The 22,070-nt window shown below is 41.9% G+C and overlaps 2 protein-coding genes and 1 long non-coding RNA gene across 4 annotated transcripts in view; 2 read left to right on the top strand and 1 right to left on the bottom strand.

Moving 5' to 3' along the window:
- Window positions 1–22,070, top strand: part of CDC73 (cell division cycle 73) — a 92,544-nt gene that overhangs the window by 32,468 nt on the left and 38,006 nt on the right. The gene's annotated exons all lie outside the window — the stretch shown is intronic.
- On the top strand, window positions 7,748–10,255 carry LOC110255622. Its single transcript, XR_002336170.1, has 2 exons — window positions 7,748–9,370; window positions 9,675–10,255. It is a non-coding gene; the product is annotated as an uncharacterized LOC110255622 (long non-coding RNA).
- On the bottom strand, window positions 11,564–21,687 carry B3GALT2 (beta-1,3-galactosyltransferase 2). Of its 2 annotated transcripts, none has more exons than XM_005656775.3 (2): window positions 20,946–21,687; window positions 11,564–16,910 (listed from the first exon to the last, which is right to left on the bottom strand). In XM_005656775.3, exon 2 carries the CDS (start codon window positions 16,190–16,192, stop codon window positions 14,924–14,926), a length of 1,269 nt encoding a protein of 422 aa, XP_005656832.1. In that variant the 5' UTR covers window positions 16,193–16,910; window positions 20,946–21,687; the 3' UTR covers window positions 11,564–14,923. The 2 variants fall into 2 exon arrangements, with proteins under 2 accessions (XP_005656832.1, XP_020919949.1); XM_021064290.1 differs by having other exon boundaries at window positions 11,564–16,314; window positions 20,946–21,686.

Raw genomic sequence — 22,070 nt, 5'->3', positions numbered from 1 at the left:
GTCCCACACCCTGCCAGCCTCAGTGGGTCTTTAATTCTAAGTTTTGGTTTCTTTTCCAGGTCTTTTTCTTGATGGATGTTTCTTTTATGTTGTTCTTCTCTTTCCTGCTTCTCATGTTCCTCTGTGAGTGACTGTTCCACGTTATTTTAAATATCTGTTTTTTTAAAAATTCTTAACTGTTTCTGGTCTGGGCAAATTTTATTGTTTAGAAACTAAGTTCTTATTTGAGATTTCAGAAGGGAGCTTTGCTGTGGAAAAGGTGGAGATGTATTCACTTGAAATGCTAAGGAACTAAAGCCTTTTAAGATTTTATTTTTGTTTTAATTGGAGACAAAATTCGCACTGTAGGTCTCAGGTAGTTGCCTCATTGTTGGAGTCGTATAGGACTCAGGTAGTTGCCTCATTGTTGGAGTCGTATAGGACTGAAAAGCATTTGTTCCTTAACATTTAAGTTTGTGTAGAAGCGTATATGATTAAACACAAAATTACTTTGAAATCAAGTCAGTTTAACATTTTTTCGAATTACCATTTATGTCAGAAAGAGTTGATTCAGTATTTTATCATCATCTACAAACAGTGAATTCTGGACACTATCAGTCTAATTATTTAAACTCCTCTCACCCCCAATTTTGATATTTTAGATAGATGCTTCAGTCTTGATGCAGTGTATTTTTGTCATTTCTATCTTTCATGTATGTTGCTATGAACATTCTGGAATTCAACTCCTTATATATTTTAATACACAAGTGTGAGGATAAAATTAAGCATCTCTTTGACCAGAAGAATTTTAACTGCTGTGACGTGAAAGGCTTTTAGATTTCTTTTTTTCTTTTTTTTGTCTTTTTAGGGCTACACTCGTGGCATGTGGACGTTCCCAGGCTAGGGGTCAAACCAGAGTCAGCCCTCGTGATAGCCACAGCAATGCCAGATCCGAGCTGTGTCTGCTACCTGCACCACAGCTCATGGCAACGCTGGATCCTTAACCCACTGAGTGAGGCCAGGAATTGAACCTGTGTCCTCATGGATGCTAGTCAGATTTGTTTCCACTGAGTCATGATAGGAACTCCAGCTTTTAGTTTTGTTTATGCCACCCCTGGCATAAAGAAATGTGGCTTCTGATATGATTGGAGTATTATAATTTATCTTAAAAGGCTATTCAAAATACTTCATAGTGTCCTTTAGGAATTGTTGGCTTTTAACATAGAGAGCTATATTATAATAACGAACCATTCTGATAGTAAATTAATGGACTTATTAAAATTATCGAGAACTTTAGTAGATATTAGCACATCCTCCCCTTTTCTCCAAGTTACATTAACAGGAAAAATAAATGTTAAAAATTTAGCTGTTTAAATAAATTGACTTGGAACACTTTTTTCTTTATCTGGATTAAGTATAATAGATATAATTGATCTAATACCTTCTAAAGACATTGAAACCAATTTTGGGGAGACTTGATATACATTTGACTTATTTCTAAACTTTCGGAGTCATTATTAGTATTTTTGAAAAGTTTATGTAACTTTTTTTAAAGCTTTAAACCTTAGCATAAAGGTCGGATGGTAGATTTTATGAAACCTGCTTCACTACGGCATGCCGGTAGCGGTAGAATTCCATCTCCTTTACATGGGAACCCTCTCGTAGATCCCCGAAGACCAGTCCCTGGTCATACAGTCTGCTTCTAAGGCCCTGAAGACTTTTCACCACCGTCTTTGCCAGGTAGCAGGTCAGGGCACAAGTAGCTGCTGGGGAGGAGCAGCGGTGCAGAAGTCACTACTCTCCTCCCCAGCAAAGATGAGTCGTGTGGATCCCAAGTTGCCTCATAGGGTGGTATTTCTTAAGGAATTTGCCGTGGCCCACAGGAAGGGTGAGAAGTGGTAGTTTGAATGTACTGGGAGAGATTGATTCCAGCTTATGAAACAGTAGCATTTTAAATGCTCAATGCTGATATCTTTTTTTTTTTTTTTTTTAGAAGCTTTATTTATTTCATTTTTGCCTTTGGGGGCCCCACCGGGGGGCATGTGGAGGTTCCCAGGTTAGGGGTTGAATCAGAGCCACAGCTGCTGGCCTATACCACAGCCACAGCAACGTGGGATCCGAGCTGTGTCTGCGACCTACACCACAGCTCATGGCAACGCCAGATTCTTAACCCACTGAGCGAGGCCAGGGATCAAACCAGCAACTTCCTGGTTCCTAGTCAGATTCGTTTCTGCTGTGCCACATGGGAACTCCTCAATGCTGATATCTTAATTTACATTGAGAAATGTAATTGCCAAGGCCACTGGGCACTCAGCTCCTCTATCTAGGAGAAGCCACTTGGAAAATCAGAGTATAATGATCCGCTTGCCCAGTGAGTACATTCTGAATTATATCCTGCACACGTTTAATGATAGTGGAGCTTGATGGTGAGGTCTCTTCAGTAAAGGAAGCTCTGCGGCACAGCCAGGAAACCTTTACCCTTGGGCACGGCTTGGGGGGCTCCGCCATTGCAACTTCTCTTTGTTGGTGTGTCTGACTGCCGTCTCTCAGGTGGATGTGATGTGGTCCTTTAGATGGACAAGTTACTGACCTCAAGACGAGCATCTCATTCCCTTCTATTTATTTCAGAAGTGTTGGAGGTGTTTGCATAATGGCTCTTGCCTCCGTACTGTAGTTAAAACTGTTATTTCTGTTCGTCTTAGGAAATGCAAGTCTATGTTATCCCTGATGGATTTGGGTTTCAGACAAAGAGCAGTGAGACAATAAGATGTATTTGCTCGTTCTGAAGGAAGTAAATTTTTATTAACAAATTTTTCATAATCAGGAACTTTTGATTGCTTAAATCCAGATAGAATGCATATTTGGTGCTTTTTTTTTAGAGAGAAAATTTCTCTTAATGCATGAAAGAATATCCGTTTTTGCTAAGGCATCTGCCTGGTGTGTAACAGCAGTGATACTTGGGAAACAAAGTTACAAGGCTTTTTGTCAGCCAGGCTGAGAAGACACAGTGAGTGTGCCGAGTTAATGACAGGGTGGTGTGACAGGTGTGCGAAGAGATGAGTGCACCCCCTTCCTGCAGGGCAAGGCCTTGTTACTCTTCCTATGCTGAGTACGCTAAGCCCACTCCCATTATGCCAAGGGGTAGGGGTCCTGTTGGTTCTAGTCATTTTTTGACAACCTGGGAATCATCTTGTGTGGTTCAGTGGCTTCAGTGACCTAAACACGTGCAGCATCACCCCAGCGCCCCCCGAAGCTCCTGGCTTCCTGCCAGTCGTGAAAGGGACAGTGGCCCGGCCTGGCGTTGTTTGTGTGTATTCCAAGCCATCTACCTTCCCGCTCCTCCCCCCACCCCGTTCTTCTGAATTGTCAGGTTCTCCTAAGGATAAAGCCTGAATGCCATCAGTGCTTGTTAGCTTAAGACTATAATTTATTATTTTTCCTAAACCACCGCTATTTCTAATGCCAGGATGTGTTAGTTTGATCAAAGACTAATTTTCTAGGCCCGGAGAGTGGGGATAATGGGAAATAGGTTATTTTTCTCTCTGAAATGAATGCCATTAGACAGGTAGTGCATGCTCACAGGATGCGAATGATGCCGAAGCAGGCCGTGCTGCTGCCTGCTGGCTTCCCTGGACGTGGCGGTGGGGGAGGAGGAGGAAGGTCCCCCAGCTTTTACCCTCAGGTCCCGGGCTCAGGCTGCATGAGCCCCGAGAGGGAGCAGCTGCTTCTAGTTCGCAGCAGTGTCCCGAGGCAACTTTCTTCCCTCTGAGGGGCTCTGTTTGGCAAAGTAATTACTGAATGCCCCCTTCGCTTTTCTTTTTTTTTTTTTTTTTTTTTTTGTCTTTTGTCTTTTTGTTGTTGTTGTTGTTGTTGCTATTTCTTGGGCCGCTCCCGCGGCACATGGACGTTCCCAGGCCAGGGGCCGAATCGGAGCTGCAGCCACCAGCCTATGCCAGAGCCACAGCAACGCGGGATCCGAGCCTCGTCTGCCACCTACACCACAGCTCACGGCAACGCCGGATCGTTAACCCACTGAGCAAGGGCAGGGACCGAACCCGCAACCTCATGGTTCCTAGTCGGATTCGTTAACCACTGCGCCACGACAGGAACTCCCGCTTTTCTTAATAATGAAAAATTTCAAACAAATGTAATCAGGGAAAATAATGCATGTTTTTTTATTTAATCCACCCATCGCACAGATTCTGTATACTTTCTTTCTTTTTTTTTTTTTTTGTCATTTCTTGGGCCGCTCCTGCGGCATATGGAGGTTCCCAGGCTAGGGGTCTAATCGGAGCTGTAGCTGCTGGCCTACGCCACAGCAATGCAGGATCCGAGCCGCATCTGCAACCTACACCACAGCTCACGGCAACACTGGATCCTTAACCCACTGAGCAAGGCCAGGGATCGAACCCACAACCTCATGGTTCCTAGTCAGATTCATTAACCACTGCGCCACGACGGGAACTCCCAAGATTCTGTATCCTTTCTAAGCTGTCGCACATCTCCCTTCTTCCCGGAAGTCTTGTGAAACAAAACCCAGATGCTGACGTTTTGTTCCTCCATACTGGGCGCTTCTAAGAATCATGAACTTTTTTTTTAAACCTAGGAACAGAGGCATTATTTCATATCACAAAATAAATAATAATTTGTTGGTATCATCTAATTCTCAGTGTATTTTCTAGCTTCTTTTATTTTTCTGAAAAATCTTTTTGTAGTTCACTTGTTGAAGATAGGATGCAGACAGACACCAAGAGTTGCATTTAGTTAATAGGAATCTTACATTTCTTTTTTTCTAGATTAGAAGTTCGTAATATTTTTTGGTGGCATGGACCCATTTAGTAGACAGGTGAACCCTATGAATCCTCTCTCTGAATAGTGTTTTTAATGCAGAAAACAAAAGGTATGGGATAACAAAGCTAACCAATTGTATAAAATAAGATTATAAAGATATTTAGGAACTACAGATTTATGCCTGGTACTTTGTGCTGCATTTACTAATGCATTATATAACAAGATCTAGTGACAAAATCTAGTCAATACCAGAATTTTAAAGTGTGAGCATGCATAATATTTCAGGACATGTGTAACAGTTGTACTGGGATAGGAGAACGTTTCACTTCTGTTGGGGACAGAGTTACACTCGTTGTTAATAGTACTGTGGTTTGTTTCCTACATTCATGAGAGAAGGGAATGCCAATTTCTGTTAGAGGTTGCTGAAAGTAAAATTGTGAGTTTTTTCCCCATCCGAGGTAGGCACCCTCTGAATTGCATCCACAGCCCTCTCTGCTCTGGAATAAAGGCATTAAGAAAGGTCCTGGCTGCAGTTGTGTTTCACTGGCTTCTTTTATTTTTCTACAGACTCGTCAAGTTCTTCTCAGCCTCCTGGCCTTTTTCTTTGTAGTTCTGTTTGCCTGGATCCTTCTTCCTCTTGCTTTTAATAAGACTGGCTCCTCAGAATTCAGGTCTTGGTTTAAAGGTCACTTTGCTAGGAAGACCTCCCAGTTCTTTTCTTCTGGTAATATTGTTATAATACAGTATACAAATGCGTATTTTTTCGCATGATGGTTTTCTTCACATGTGAGGATCCGAAGGTAGGAGCCACATCTTTCTTGCCCTCCACTCTTTCTCCAGTGCTGAGGACAAAGCGCTGGGCACATAGGTGTTGCTTGAGAAGTATCGAATGAGTGATTCTTCATCTCAACTGATCCGTGCATTTTTAGTTACTTTCCATTCTCTCATATATGTGTAGAATAGCACTTAAAATTTATTATTAGTATTACTCAATAAGTAAGATCATTTTGAAATAAATACACAGATGAATTAATTTGTCACACCTGAGGAGGTTCTCAGGCCAGGGAGCGAGCCCGAGCCACGGCAGTTACCTGAGCTGCTGCAGGAACAAGGCTGGACCCTTAACCTACTGAGCCACAAGAGAACTCCGAAAATTTGTTATTGATGCTTTGTTACATTAAGGCCCCTTGTGCCACTCGACAGCCCTTCTATAGATTTTTAAAAAATGATTTTTATTTTTTCATTTCGGTTGGTTTACAGTGTTCCGTCAGTTTTCTCCAGTACAGCAGTGACCCTGTCGTACATGTGTGTGTGCACATCTACACTCTTTTTTCTCACATTATCCTCCGTCCTGCTCCATCACAAGGGACTAGGGAGAGTTCCCACTGCTCTACAGCAGGATCTCATGGCTTATCCACTCCCCATGCCATAGTTTGCATCTCTTACCCCGATTCCCGTCCCTCCCTCTCCCCCCCTCCCCCCTTGGCAACCACAAGTCTGTTCTCCATGGCCCTGCATTTTTTCTGTGCAGAGAGTCATTTGTGCCCGTATAAGTGATACCATATGGTATTTGTGCCAGGTGTAACGGATATCATATAGTATTTGTCTTTCTCTTTCTGACTTCTGTACATTTTTAAATTGCTCTTTATTTTGTTGTCCTTGGTGAGTCAGGTTCTCGCACAGTGTCTGCCCTCTCATCATCCTTTCGGTGCCCAGGCCACGGTCCGAGGCCTTGCCTCGTACTCCCTCCCCCTCACCTCCAGTATCCACCCACCATGAGGGCCTGCTGACCTTAAGTGCTAACCTCTCTGCAATGCCTTATCTCCCTATCGCTGCCATCCTTCCTGGCGCAGCTATTTTTGCATCTTCCCTGAATTATGCAGTAGTCTTACAATTGGTCTTCTCCACATCACTCCTTGTCTCTCATCTATTCTCACGTTGCAACTAGGATGCTTTGAGGCATGAGCAAGCCTCAGGGTTTTTTTTCCTGCTGTTTTCCAAATACTTCAGTATCTCCAATAGCTTTCCATTGCTTTTAGGATTAAGCTGTAATTCTTAATATGTTCTGCAAATCTTCATGTGGTTTTACCTGTCTCTTTTTTTTTAAACCGTTCTGCAGTCACCTCATACCAATCTTCCTTTTTATTTATTTATTTTGGCTGTGCCCACGACATGCAGAAGTTCCCGGGCCAGGGATTGAACCTACATCACAGCAGTGACAGCACTGGATCCTTAACCACTTGGCCACAGGGAACTCCACTAATCGTCCTTTTTATTTTTGTGTCACGCTTTACTCCAACCTTAGGGCCATTGCACCTGTTGGTCCCTCAAAAATTGTCCCCTTTTGGCCTCTTGACATCTAGTTATCTCATGCGTTAACACAAACATTTTCTCGGAGAAGGCTTTTCTGACCCTAGGTCAGATTCCCCGTTACATGCTTGCAAAACCCTGTGTTTTTCCTTTCATGACATAGCACAGTTATCCTTTCCATTTATTTGTATGAGGATCTGATGTGTGGCTTTCTCTGTCAAAGAAGTATTGTCCTAGCAACTTAATGATGGCTTTTATTTGTCATTCTGTCTGCAGCGCATGTCTTAATGCCTAGGCTCTCAGTAAATGTTCATCAAGCGGGTGGACTGCCTGTTGGCTGTTTCTTCGGTGCTAAGGAGGCCTGGACTCAAGAATACCTGTTAGCTTAAGAGTTCTGGAAATCAGGAGTTCCCGTCGTGGCGCAGTGGTTAACGAATCCGACTAGGAACCATGAGGTTGCGGGTTCGGTCCCTGCCCTTGCTCAGTGGGTTAACGATCCGGCGTTGCCGTGAGCTGTGGTGTAGGTGGCAGACGCGGCTTGGATCCCGCGTTGCTGTGGCTCTGGCGTAGGCCGGTGGCTGCAGCTCCGATTCGGCCCCTGGCCTGGGAACCTCCGTGTGCCGAGGGAGCGGCCCAAGAAATAGCAACAACAACAATAACAACAAAAAAAAGACAAAAAAGACAAAAAAAAAAAAAAAAGAGTTCTGGAAATCAGCATGTAAAATGGGTCTGTTTGGGAAACGATGCTTAGTGGTTTCATCTGTGTTGAATTTATACTGAAGAGTGTTAAAGCTTCTTTTTTAAATTAAATGTATTTATGTATTCATTTATTTATGGTTTTGTGGCCACCCTGTGGCGTATGGAGTTCCTGGACCAGAGGTCATATCTAGGCTGGGGATCAGATCTCTGCAGAGATGCTGCTGATCCCTGTGTGCAGCGGTGGGAACTCCAGGTAACGCTTCTTGCTCTTCCTCAGCATCACGGTCCCCGCTTAGGAGTGCACTGTCATATGGGGGACCTTCAAATTTGATTATAGTAATTATTTCCAGAATACTTGTACTTTCTTTTTATCAGCATATATTTACTTGTATGTTGTTTTATTTGCAAAGTGGGTGAGCCCATATTCAAATCAGTTCTTGAGACTTAACTACTCTAGAGAAAAATTGATTTGACACCTTAAAAATAGTTTCCTTTCAAATAAGACGAAAATGTTCCAAACCAGAAAGGTGAGGTGCTTGGTTGAGTCAAATTTCAGTTCACCGTTTCTGATGTAGGATTTTTTGTTTGTTTGCTTATTGCTTTTAAAATCATTCTTGAAGAGGAGAGAGGATAATTTATAGAATGAAGTAGAAGGCAGGACTGGGGTCAAAAGATTGAGGAGAGCTAGTCGCTTTAGTGAGAGAATTATTCATGGACCCTGTAGCAGCCAAGGACTTTGGGGATTTGGATGTGTATCCTGAGAACCCTGGGGAGCCGTTGAAGCAGTGGGACGATGTGACTGGCTTTGTGGTCTTGAAAGTGTCATTCTGGCTGGGGTGTGGGAGAGAGTGTGTGGCTCTGGAGAAGCCGGTCCTGACGGCCTCGCTCACTTGAGCTGCTGGAGGGTGGGTGCAGGGGAGTGGGTGGTGACCCTGGGAAGCCAGCCTTGAGGGTGCGCTTGGTATTTCGATGTGGCCACTGATTGGATAAGGCCGTTCGCCAGACAGGAAATGTTCCTCTTTTAAAAGTTGCGAAGTTTGCAGTCAGGAGAAAATAATTGGGTTTAAATATATCGTCAGATGTGTGAAGGGAAAGGCTCTCAGACATGCAGCTTCCTTCGGTTTGGGATTATGCTTATGAACTTGTTCTTGCACTTCATTTTATTTTTATAAAAATTAACTTGTCTTTTTTTGCCCAATTATTAATTTTCTCCTTTCATTGAAGAGGAGGCAGTCATTCTCTTCCCTTTTTTAACATAAATCTTGGGGGAAGACAGTTGTAGCTTGTTTTTTATTTTTATTTTTATTAAAAAAAAAAAAAGCCTTATCAGGAGACGGAGAAATCTCTGATGAAGGGATACAGGTTTTTTTTTTCTTCTTTTTCTTTTTACAGCCACACCTGCAGCATTCGAAAGTTCCCAGCCTAGGGCTTGAATTGGCGCCGGGGCCGCCCAGCGTGCACCACAGCCGCAGCAGCCACTCGGGATCCGAGCCACATCTGCGGCCCACACCGCAGCTTGCGGCAGCGCTGGGTCCCCAACCCACTGAGCCAGGCCAGGGCTGGAACTCACATCCTCACGGATACTAGTCAGGTTCTTTTTTTTTTTTTTATTTTTTATTTTTTTTGTCTTTTTTTGTTGTTGTTGTTGCTATTTCTTGGGCCGCTCCCGCGGCATATGGAGGTTCCCAGGCTAGGGGTTGAATCAGAGCTGTAGCCACCGGCCTACACCAGAGGCACAGCAACGCAGGATCCGAGCCGCGTCTGCAACCTACACCACAGCTCACGGCAACGCCGGATCGTTAACCCACTGAGCAAGGGCAGGGACCAAACCCGCAACCTCATGGTTCCTAGTCGGATTCGTTAACCACTGCGCCACGACGGGAACTCCTAGTCAGGTTCTTAACCTGCTGAGCCACAATGGGAACTCCTGGGATGGAGTTTTAAAGAGTGGATGTGAAGGTGTGGTCCAGTCTTCTCTGTTGTGTAATTTCTAAGCCCCGACAGCCTTTTGCGGCAGAGCGGACCCAGGCAGCCGGTATTGGTGGCCACCTGCTGGCTCTCCCTCATGGCGGGGGGGGGGGGGGGGGGTGACTTTAGAAACAAGGCTCCCCTCACCTGTTGCCCGGACCCCTCCTCAGTGATAACGTGTCTGTAGCAACAGTGTTTCAGCTGTATTATGTTAGAGGCACAGAAACCGCTTTGTGGCTCTTGTGAGGCTTGGCCATGAATATGGGTTCTGAATGGCTCTAACATTTTCAGCCTGTTTTCTTGAAGAAAAGTTGTTTTGGGATCCTGGTGCACTCCTGGTTCGTTCAGGTGGCAGAGCACATAGAGGGCACGGTCTCCTAGAGTGCTCTGGAGTCGTCGAAGGACCCAGGGCCACGTTATTTCTGCAGAATTTGCTAGTGGTACGTTTTCTGTCACTTTGGATTCTTTGGTGTTAAAGTAAAAATTGACTAACAGAAGCCAAAAAAAAGTATTGTAATGTTATGGGTGACCTCATAAAATTAAAGAGCCAAGTGGTAAGAAGGGACAGGAACCATAGCAGCTCTGGGGATCTGGAGAGCAAGAACTAATGTGTAATTTCTGCAGCACTCTGAGATTCCAGAGACTCAGCTCCAGCCCTTGTCTTTGTGTGTGTGTGTGTGTGTGTGTGTGCGCGCGCGTGCGCGTTCCCCTCGGGATTCAGATCAGTAGAAGAGCAAGTCCCAGATTATTTTAGCTTGACTACTGCAAGGCAGGGTCCCTTGATTGAAAGTTTTCCTAGAACTTTCTTATTTGAGGGTAGAGTAACTTCCCAAATAAAACCTGCCAATATGTTAAAAAGTTCTTGTTGTCATCAGAATCTCATGCTAATTCTGTTTGTTATCTGTATTCAAATATGTGCTTTTATTTTTTTATTATTATTTTTTTTTTGTCTTTTGTCTTTTTGTTGTTGTTGTTGTTGTTGTTGTTGCTATTTCTTGGGCCGCTCCCGCGGCATATGGAGGTTCCCAGGCTAGGGGTTGAATCGGAGCTGTAGCCACCGGCCTACGCCAGAGCCACAGCAACGCGGGATCCGAGCCGCGTCTGCAACCTACACCACAGCTCACGGCAACGCCGGATCGTTAACCCACTGAGCAAGGGCAGGGACCGAACCCGCAACCTCATGGTTCCTAGTCGGATTCGTTAACCACTGCGCCACGACGGGAACTCCAAAATATGTGCTTTTAATAGCATTTTAGGTATGACAGTGAAGCAAAAAACTCCATTAGTTTTATTATATTGTATGAATTAATATCTTTTAAACATTTGATTAAAAACTTATACAAGCATGAATTTAAGATTTTGCGTATAGTTACAGCTTTCTGTTATTTAATATTTTTTTTGTGATGCTGTTGATTTATTTTCAGTTTTTTCAATGTTTAGAATACTGTCTGAAGTGAAATTCAGATTTAGAATCTGTAGGATTCAGTTGGAAGTTGAAATAACTAGATTAATAAGCAGACGGAGGCAGTTGCTTTCACTCCAGTTGTCCTTTAGCTCAGATGTTTGCTGGAAACAGCTCCTGTAGATAAGAAATGGTTTTCTTCCTTCTCTGGCAAATCGTATCTTGAAAGTAGTATGGGCTGCATTGTGCCTGAAGGAGGGCGTGGGTGCCCATGGCGTGTGTACAGCAGGAGGTCTCAGCTGAAACTCAGGCCCCTTTTTAGCATTGGGGGCACACCGCCCGTCTTCTGAGAATACGCTTACATGGTGCACTGATGCTCTGTGAGGTGTGTGAGCACATGGGCATGGGAGAGATTTTTTCTTTTGCCTTAAGTCTGTATTAATGGTCAAATTTTGTATTTCAGCAGTAAAAACTGAAAACTAGCAAAAAAGCCCGAATCAGCTGGATAAGTGGGTTTTACCCCTCATCACAAAGCAGTGGGTGACTAAGCAGCAGAGTGAGTGGAGGCAGTGCTACTCTTGTCTATTAAGTGATCCAATTGTACTTCAAAGCAAGCCCCTTTTATATAATTTCTAAGTGCCACCGGCCTCTTTTCAGATGTGTCTCAGTGCCCAGAGGAGCAAGAGATAAGCAGTGATTCTTAGCTTTTCTAAGTTTCTGGCCCCTGGACATCAACAAATGAAAAGGAGAAGAAAACAGTAACAGAGGGATCCGTTTCTCTCTCCTTTCTCTCCTCTTTATTTGCGCCCAACGCCAGCTGTCCCTCTCGTGTGCAGAGCCAGTTATGAAGACTGGAGGCCCGAACAGAAGGCAGAGAGCCCAGGGTAGGAGAATAGAGGCCAGGCCGGTTTTGCTTATCAGCTTCTAGCGGGTCTCGTGTGTGGGCTGTGCCGCAGAGTAGAGTAGAGTAACGGCTAAGAATCTTTGAGGTGAAACCCTGCCGCTTTTCTAGTTGTGTGATCTTAGGTGTTGAACCTCCTGAATGGGTCTTTCGCGTCTCTTCGGGTTACACAGAAGCACCACAGGGCTGCCGTGTGTCTAGCGCTTGAACGCAGTCCCAGGCACACAGTGTTCGCTCAGGCTCAGTCGGTAAATAGCTCCTGCTGCTGCTGGTGTTATTTTTACAGGGGTTTTTGGTAATAGGTGTTAGTAAGACTCCAGTTGATTATATGTAGTTATACTGTATGTATACTAAGAGGTGAGAAATTTAAATTATTTGCTTGAAGTAGAATTTCATCACATGTGATGTTGATCAAAATAAATCAGTGTAACTATTGAAAGGTTTGATATTTTTATCTTTTAAAATATCTGTTAATACTTTGACATAAAGATTACATAGTTGTCCCTATAGTTTTTTCTTTGACCAAATGCAATGCTGTCATTTAAAATGATGTTTTCATGTATAATAAAAATTAGGTAGTACTGTGCGTGAATAAGGCACACTATGTTTAAATATCATATTTTTAAATATTGTAACATGAAAATTCATATTTTGCTGAAGAAGTCAGCTTGCATATTCAGAGTGGAAGTTCAAAAATAAATGAATTAGGAGGAATTTATTTTAAAATAAAGTTTTTTTAGCAGCACTAAAACACTTTATTAGTTGATCCCAGTGCCCTTTGAGAACTCAGAAGGTTATCAGATGCCCATCAGTTTTCAAGATAGTATTATCAGGGATACAGAAATGATTTTTAGTTGATGCCTTAGATGGGAATTTAGTTGTCTTTTATGAATTCCGTTTTCCTTAAGTCATCTTTTTAAACGTGAGTTTTTTCTGGAAGGAAAGTACTTTGTTTTAAGATATTGCACTATAGCAATGATTTGGACAAGTGGTGTCTGCAGCACCAGGTCACAGATTTGATCCCCAGCCTGACACAGTGGGTTAAAGGAGCTGGTGTGGCCACAGCTGCGGTGTAGGTTGCAACTATGGCTCAGATCTGATCCCTGGCTTGGGAACTGCATATGCTGCAGGGTGAGCAAAAAAGGAAAAAAAAAATTTGGGCAAATAGTGCTTGGATTCTGTTTCTGAGAACATACCTATGCACACACACATGCGTAGACATACACTTTTCAAAAAAGAAGCCTTGTGAGGTGTTAACGAGAAGACGCTGTAGTGAGGAAGGGAGTTCTTTTGTCTTTCATCATAGCGGCCTGGTTTGGTATCATCCTCTTATGTGTGACCTTTGTTAAGGAATTTTGGTATTTAGTAATTTTAGTCTTTTTATAATGATACAGATCAGATTAAGTGAAAACCACTTAGCCGGTAGCTCTTCTTAGAATAGAATTAAGGATAAAAAAATGATTGTTATTACAATTAGGATTAAGTAACATCCTGACTAAATTACAATTGATAAATTTTGGTACTTACAAGAAATGAAAAACACTAAAGTTCATGGGTTTGTATTTCTTGGTTTTAAAATTTTTAATGGAGCCAAACAAAATTACTGTGAAATATTTGGACCATAACACTCAGAAAAAGTTTTTTGTTTACCTTTTTTTATTAAAAACTTGATGAAAGTGCGTTGTATACATTGTTCATCCTGGAATCAGGTGTTCATCAAACATCTGTAGTTTTCCCCCACCCTCCCCAACAAGCTTTTAATCGGTGGTGCAGAGTATTTGTCATCCACCAAATTAAAAACTGCAGGTTTGTAAACTTGGCACTCAGAGAGAGAAGTAGGTGCCATAAAATGATTAAGTATTGGCATGTGTACACCTGCTGTCAGGAAATAAACTTCCCATATGTTGCAGTTTGGCAGACATGCGTCTTGAAATGTACTGAATGAAACTGCTGTACTCTTGATCTCTTTCAGCAGTGCATTCTCTTTGTGCCTGGAAGGTATCACTTTTGGAGGAAGATAATATGTTTTTTCAGATATGCTTGAAGTTAAGTGGTGGTGCCTCTTAAGAGTATGGTGACTGGCTAATTGAATAATTATCCAAGCACTAGCTTGGCCCTGGACACCACCGAGGAAACAGACCTACTATTTTGAAACATTTAGTTTTTTTTATAAAAACTTGAGCCTGAGACACATTGATTTTTCACATTTTATCACGTCATGTCAAAATAATTTCCCCCAATATATGGATATTTAGAAAAGAAAATGAATATCTCAGCTGTTCTTAAAAAGTAAATACTTAGATGAGAACTGCATTGATGAAACATCTGAACTTTATAAATACGTTTATGGAATAACTCAGCTAAATCTTATTGCAAGGAAAATGTTTTTTTTAAAACCCTAGAATAGGTCAGAAAATTTGTCCTTCGCACAATTATAAAGTTTCCTTAAAATCGACAGTTATGTTTTATTTACATTTAATTATATATTGAAATGAAAAACTGAATCTAAAACAAAGGGTCTTTTGAATGTCTCCATTTCTTAAATTAAAATTTTTGTGGAAAATATATGCAGATACATCTTGTTGGCTCCTAGCATAAGACTTGAACCATTGATGGACTCCTGCCTGTTACTGCCTGTTAATACACGGGATCCCCGTGTGTGGGATTTCAGTAGATTCTTTGGGGATACCTTTTTGTCGTATCATGTTGTATTTTGAATAATTACCTTCTTCAGAAAGTCAAATATTTTTCGTTCCCTTTATGTGATGAGTTAACTAAAACTTGTCCTATGAATGTAATCCGTTTTAACTGCACATGCTTTTAGCAATATTTTACAGATTGCACGTTTGGGAAAAAGAACAAAGTTGTCTTTCCTAGTGTAGTTTACGATGGCGATACCTGCCTGCCTTTTCTTTTGCTGCGTTGGCACAGGCATTGTGCTTATTTTGTTGCAAATGGTTCCAGTATTTTATCAGTTCACTCGGCTGGAACTGATGAGAGGTAATTAGGTGGCTGTATTTACAGCTCGAGTAAGAAACTCGCCAGTGATTGAACACAAACTCATTGGGGGGGGGCACAGGATCAATTCTCAGCTTGGCAAGGCAGATCCCTACATAGACGTCTTCCAAGTGCAAACGACGGATGCCTAACGAAACTTTGAATATCTTCTCTGCCAGATCCCCAGAAAAAACATAACCGGTCCCGGAGCAGAAGACAGGGTAGCGCTCGCTGGGGTAGAGGTCTGGGGGCATGTACCACTTGCTGTCTCTGTTGCGATTGGGAGCGTAGCCTCGCATTAGGTAACCCGTGAAGTAGTTGTGTCTGGGAGGCAGGTCTGGCTTCAGCAACTTGTGTATTAAGTATTCGGTGTTGACAAACATGTCGCTGTCGGTTTTCATAACGTACGGACTCTGCGGGCAGTATGTTGCCACCCAGTTCATCCCCATCAGCGTTTTAATGGTCAGGTTGTAGTACGTGTCTAAGTACTCCTGCTGAATTATGTCGTGGTGCTGTCTGCTTTCTTCCAGTATTGCCCGTTGAAGGTGGCCCTGTAACTTAACACTCACGCCCAGCAGAAAAATCCGTGTGATCCGAATGCCGGGTGCTAGACTTTCGTTGCCCCAGGTTTGCCGAATAGCTCTTCTAGCTTCTATTTGTCCAGGTTCTGCAGCTATTAGTAGTATTAAAAAAGGGCTTTTCTCCTGGCATTTTTCAGGTTCATTGATAATGTACTTGAAATGGTAAGAATTTGGGTGGCCAGTGCCCTTTTCACTGTAAATACTTCCGTTGGCACTGAGCGTGTTCTCCAGCCCGGTCACTCCTTGTGGGGACAGATCCGTGTGGTTGGAGTTAGTTGCTGTTTGAGGCCTCAGAGTCTGAGGGACTGTTTCTTTCCAAATGTTCCGAAGAGAGCTGTGGTTTGTCTCACTTTTTGTAGAACGAAATCCACGGAGAGTGTATGTCACAGGGTTTTCTTTGAATCCAGCTCTGCCTGGCAGCCAGTCATGGTGGTTGAAACACAAAAACATAGCGAACAGAAAGACCAGAGAAAGAACGGCAGTGAGGCGGGTCCGGAACAGAGACCTCTTGGCGCTCCAGCTCATCTTTGCAAAGCAGCAGTGTCTTCTCCTCCGCTGAAGCATGTTGCGACAGCCAGCGGTGGGACGTGAGATCCCAGTGGCAGAAGATGTGTCCTCTCCTGAATCAGTGCTGCTCTTTGGGAATCATGTTCTCGTCTGGCCGTGCCGTCTCCCTTGCTGCCTGTCTGTAAGGATGAAGTATAAAAGTTGACAGAATGCCCACGCATGCAGGACTGCCCGAGAGAGACTTTGGATGCTAATAAAATCAGGGCCCAAGGGGATTTTTAAGCCATGAAAACACGTTGACCCAGGAACAGAGTTTACCATTTGTCTTCCCTTGGCAACATGTAACATCCTGAGAACAGGATGCATTTCTTTAAAAATATGCCTGCGGAGCACAGTGAACACTTTAAAGAGAGGTGATGGATTAATTTGCTTCCACTGACTTCCTCATCTCAGTAGCTTTGGTCATTTGTACTTTTGACTTAAAGATGAAAAGTTGTGCACGTGTCGAAGAGAAGAGCGTTACTAGGTTCCCGAGAGGCTGTGTGAGAAGGCCTGAGAGCAGATGGAAAGTTTATTGGCATTCATTAAAATTGATTTGACATAACATGGGCGGTGTGGTGCATGGTCAGCGGCCTTTTTTGTAAAATGGTCATGTATCAGGTGTGGGACAGACGGCGCAAGGTTGATCATGACCGGGTTCTGTTAGTCACAGGACACTGCTTGGCATGTTTCCATTGGCCCCTACTGTGTGGAGAAAGTCAATGAGAAGATGCACCTGTCAAAATTAATTTTCAGGGTTCAGTAACTTCATGCAGGATTTTAAGACAGGAATAAATGATGAACATTCTCAAGTACTCTTTCCTGATTTTAACCTTCTCCCTCAGACATGAGGTGTTCAGGAGATCATTGTCCTTTACTAAGACTTAAGATCGATGTTTAAAATATAACCGCTCATTATCTTCAATTATCTCTGACCTTCACAGAGTGCTGTCGCATGTCTCAGTTGAATCCCCACGTTAGAATTAAACAAAGAACTGCTCTGAGCAGTCTTTTCAGATTTCTTACAAAATACAGACGCTAGGTACTGTTACAGCCAACTAGCTAACATTTGAGATTTCACAAAATGCATTTTAAAAAGATTTTTGAGTTATGCTGTGTTCTAAATTAGCATGTAGAGAATTTATTACATTTTTAGGATTTCTGCTAGCATGAGACTCAGGACTGTAGGTTTAGAAAAAAATGAGGTGTCAGTATGGGAGGTTCATGACACCCCATCTTAAGGAGTGGTCTTTGAACACGTTTTTTCAGTGTTTAGCACACATTTCTTCAGCGTTTTTCAGTTTGTTCTTAGTTTTTCTGAAACACGGTGTGGGGGTAGAGGATGGGGAAGGAGCTGTAGCTTGAATTCTATTAAAAGAGGAAAAAAACTTTTTGAGAAGGGGACTAATGTGTCAATTTAATTTTTTCAACTTAATTTATTGTGAGGAGTGTTTCTTTAAGTAAAAGAAAACTGGCCAATTAAAAATTTTATTGTAGGGGTATTTGTTTATTTGAAATTATAATATATATACATGTATGAATGTGTTTAGCCTGGGACATTGAGAGATTTATGGCTGATACCAAATTTTGCTTAATCTCAATATGAAATTTAGTTATTTTGGGAAAAAATGGCATTTCCATGGAAGTCCGAATAGAATTGAATAATTGCAGAATAACCTTCACTTGCATAATGTGAAGTATTTTGAAATAATGATTTAAAGTGTTCGACATAATGTATGAATGAAAGTGCTCCTGTTCTAGTAACAGCCACTAGGAGGAGCAAGTGGGTGGGAATTTGAACAGATTTCTGAAGTGTAATAGTATAGGTGCCAGCTTTTGTTAATTTCTAGTATCTGAAATTACGTAGTACTTTCAGAAGTTACGGTATTTTTAAAGTGTAAAAAATGATTTAATCATTTTGTGAGAAACAAGCAGTGATTTTTTTTTCAAGTTTTGGAGTTTTAAAAATACAGGCTCTAGTTATTTATTAGAATTTGTTTGCATGAATTTTAGTTTCACTTTACGCTGATGAAGACTGAGATACTTCACTGTACCAGTAAAACATAGTTGTGTCGTGAGCTAAGCTGAAAATAATAAAGCTGAGTGTTCTGATTTGGAAACTCCCTTCTTTCTTCCTTATGCGTATAAATAATTGGCCATTCTGTTTAGATGAGGAAACTCTGGCTAAGCTTCTATTTTTCAAGTAAAATATTTGATAAATTGTAGTAATTCTTCCTCCACCTGGTAGCCGGTGGATAAAAGGATTATGCATGTAAATGTAAAAGAAACAAAAGTTGCTTTCCAATTTTATTTGATCATCCATTTTAAACATTCCCAAACTAAATCACATGGATCAGCTTTCTGTTGACATAAGAATGCTTGGAATCTGGTTGACATTTTATTTAGATCTTTTAAAAGTGTAAATTTGGTGGTTTAAGAAGCAGTAAATATAAGTTCAGATGTTTGAATGAATGATTGCATAAAGGACTGAAAAAAATGAATTAGTAAACTGTATTTTTATGAGAACATGATGCCTGAAGTGGTCTCTATAAAGTCTTTCAGTGTTTTAGAAAACAGCAGATTATTATATATTGTAATCTAGAAAAACCTCGTCGTAGTTTATGGTCCTATATATTTTGTAGCAATAGGTAATGGAGATGCATCTTAATTTAAATTCATGGTATTAGTATGTTTGTAAATATGAAGCTGCTCAGGCTTGAACTATATACACACTCATTTGTTCATCTCCCATTGATAAATGTAAGTGCAAGTGTCTAGCCTTAAAAAAAATTCTTTATTGAAAGTTTCTCAGCTATTTATCACAATATTTCTGTTAAAAAGAAAGTAAAAAGTCACTGTTCCTCCTTTTACTAAATGATAAAATTACTCTCCAGTTACTTCCTGTTGTACTTTAATTCTTAAGAATGAATTAATTCTGGGAACAAGACCAGAAAGGTGAGATAGTTTGGCATTCTAAGTAGTTTTGTCCTTTTACATTTTCAGCTGTTTAGCTTTGACTTATCTCTTCCGGATTTTATGGTAATGTTGTCAAGTTATTAACATGTCTTTACATCTTAGGGATTGAAGTTCCTGGAGAGAATGTTACTGTGCAATGTGGTTCTGTTACTTCTCTCCCTCTCTCTCCCTCCCTCCCTCTCTCTCTCTCTCTCTCTCTCCCTCCCTCCCTCCCTCCCTCTCCCTCTCCCTCTCTTTCTCTCTCTCTCTCTCTCTCTCTCTCTCTCACACACACACACACACACACACACACACGCACTGTTTTTATCATTTGGCTTTTAAAAGCGTTGGTGTCTTTAGTCCCTTGGAACCGTTCTCGATTGAAGGAGTGCTTGAGGAAAACACTCTACCCTCTTGTTTTGAGATACCTCGCTTATAGAAATGTTTAATCGGTGGCTTTACCATTGAGAGATAAGATAAAGGCACTAACAGAGACTTGAGGTTTTTTACAGTCGTATTTTTTGTTGGTTTAATACCATCGCATTCTTTACTGGAATAAAAGTTCATGCTCTGAGTGAGAGTTGATGTTGAGCTATAATAAGAACAGGGCCTGATAAACTTGTTCAATCTTAATTTTAGAACGGAATGCTTATATATGTCTTAAAAATATTTGCCTTTTGTGATGATTAGTAATAGGTTGTTGAGTTGTATTGTGAAATGGAGCAAAAATCAGGATCTTTGATGATCTGCAAAGCTTTTAGAAATAGCTGAGTTTCTGAGCTGTGAGTTACGATTCTGTGATTGTTGCTAAAATAGTTTATTAGATTTATTTCTGCCCTGCACACACATACTGTGGCAGTAGTTCATTACTACATATTGGTATAGTCTGGAAGCACAGTCGTTACATTTATGTTTCATTTTTGACCTTGTATTGCTGCGACATAGATATTTTTCTGTCCAAGTATTTTCATATTATGTTTTTGAATTGCACTTTAGGAATGATCACCAAAAACAGCCTTACATTTTGATCCTGTAGAATCAGGCTGTGGCTTACAATAAAGGCTCACTATTTGAAAAGGGGGTGATTTCAGCAGCTATTGCTATTTCTTTGTTTCACGTTGTACTCACGGGCACGGTAATGACATGCAAGTCCCCCGTGGTGTTGTGCTGTGCATAAACTCACCTGCCTCATGTGATCCCGAGCAGTGCTTTCTTTTGAGTGTCTCACAGCTTGGTGATACTTAAAATTGGCTGATAGGCTTAGAGGTTGTACTCATCTTTATTTAGGGAGATGGGTATGGGAGGGAAGATTTCGTGAGGTTACCTAAAGGTGTTACATACCAAGATTCTGTTTCCAAAGGACTGAAAAAAGCTCTTAATGTTAGGATCATCTTTGATACTGTTTAATGTCATCTTACTGCATTGACTCTTTGGATAGCCATTTTTAAGAGAGCACTTTAATTTATTGCATCAGGATTCAGTTTGACCTAATTTGATCGAGGGTTGCTAGGTTTTCTTTAGAGGGCTACAAATCTTTTTTAAAGTTTAATTTTTCAGAGAATCCTTTAGGCACATCTCGTTACTATTTGCCTTTTCTGTCATCCGTAATTACTCCAAGCCACACGTTTACTTGCATAAAGCAGTGACGGCTTGTCTTCTAAACAATAACACATTTTAAAATCATCTGTTAGGAAACCCTTGCGTCGTTTCAAGGACAGTGATCTGTTTGAACTTGTTTATTAGATATCAGTGCCCCCGGGGCTATGCAAAGGTACTGGACGTTTAAATGAACATCACACACAAGACAGCGACATACCTTCCCTGGTCAGGCCATTGCCGTGGAGAGGATCATGCCCCCCGAAGATACTTTTGGCACACGCCATCGCTTCAGCCAGAAGATGCTGTGGAGCACGGGCGCATCCCCCAGAGCCTGCCTCCCGCGGCTGCTCCCCACCGCGTCCACAGTGTCCATCTGTCCGCTGGTCTCCGAGCCGCCCTCCTCGTTCATAGAGGTCCTGGGCTTCCGAGGCTTTTCCTTCCTTTCATTTTCTTTCTCTTTCTTTAAACAAAAGGGCTGTAGCTGTTGGTGCTGTTTGGAGCACTGTCGACTCTTGCCGACAGTTGATGCATGGAAGCTTTTTACATCTGCTGTTTTCCTGGCCGGACAATGCAGTGCTGTGTTCTCGTCTCAGTATCCATATTTCTGGTGCGAACACTGAGCTGCAGGGCAGAGCAGCCAGAGCGAGAATGGAGTGCCTCGACTGTATCGCAAAAGAGTAGGATTTCACTCTCTTTCCTCGTCGCCTGGCAGCTGCAGGAAGGATTTTGAGCCCTGTTACTGGGGTTTTAGTCTATAATATGAAATCCACGGTTCCTCAGCTGCTGCACAGGCAGGCAGGCAGCAGTTTAAATGTGGGCTTGACAGATGCTCTCTCTGACAGAGCAGAATTTAACGTCACTGCTTGGCTGAATCCCACGTGATTGTTTGCATTCATTTTGACTAAAAACCCAAGGTAGGGAGAAGCCTAGAGACTTTGCTTCTGTGTGATACATTATATATCTTCAGCATAAGTGTACTGATGAGTGAAGAATAGAAAAATGGGATGATTATTAAATGAATGGTTATAATTTTATTTTTTTCCAGCTTCTTTTTTTTTTTTTTTAACTTTATGCTCAAGCACAGGCTTTCTAAATGTTTTCCGTGTCCGATGTTGGTTTTCATGCTGCTTGCATGATTTTATAGGGCGTAACCAATATAAGCTTTTAAGTGTAACTTAGTATAATTTAACCCCTTCATTGCACTCCTTCCCTTGAAGTCCCCCCCCCCCCCACACAGACTTCTCTAATTTTAATGTTACTGATACCTGGTTATGACTCAGACCATTTTTAATCTGTAACATAGGAACCCTCCTCCCCACTTTCTGGGGTTTACATGGAGCAG

The sequence above is a fragment of the Sus scrofa genome, chromosome 10 (genome assembly GCF_000003025.6).
Source record: "Sus scrofa isolate TJ Tabasco breed Duroc chromosome 10, Sscrofa11.1, whole genome shotgun sequence".
In the NCBI taxonomy this organism is placed as follows: Eukaryota; Metazoa; Chordata; class Mammalia; order Artiodactyla; family Suidae; genus Sus; species Sus scrofa.
The sequence above is the reverse complement of the archived record's forward strand: the minus strand, read 5'-3'. Positions and strand labels throughout refer to the sequence as shown.

Coding starts and splice junctions, on each gene's coding strand:
- B3GALT2 (XM_005656775.3), bottom strand. CDS start 16,192: ATGCTTCAGCGGAGGAGAAGACACTGCTGCTTTGCAAAGATGAGCTGG.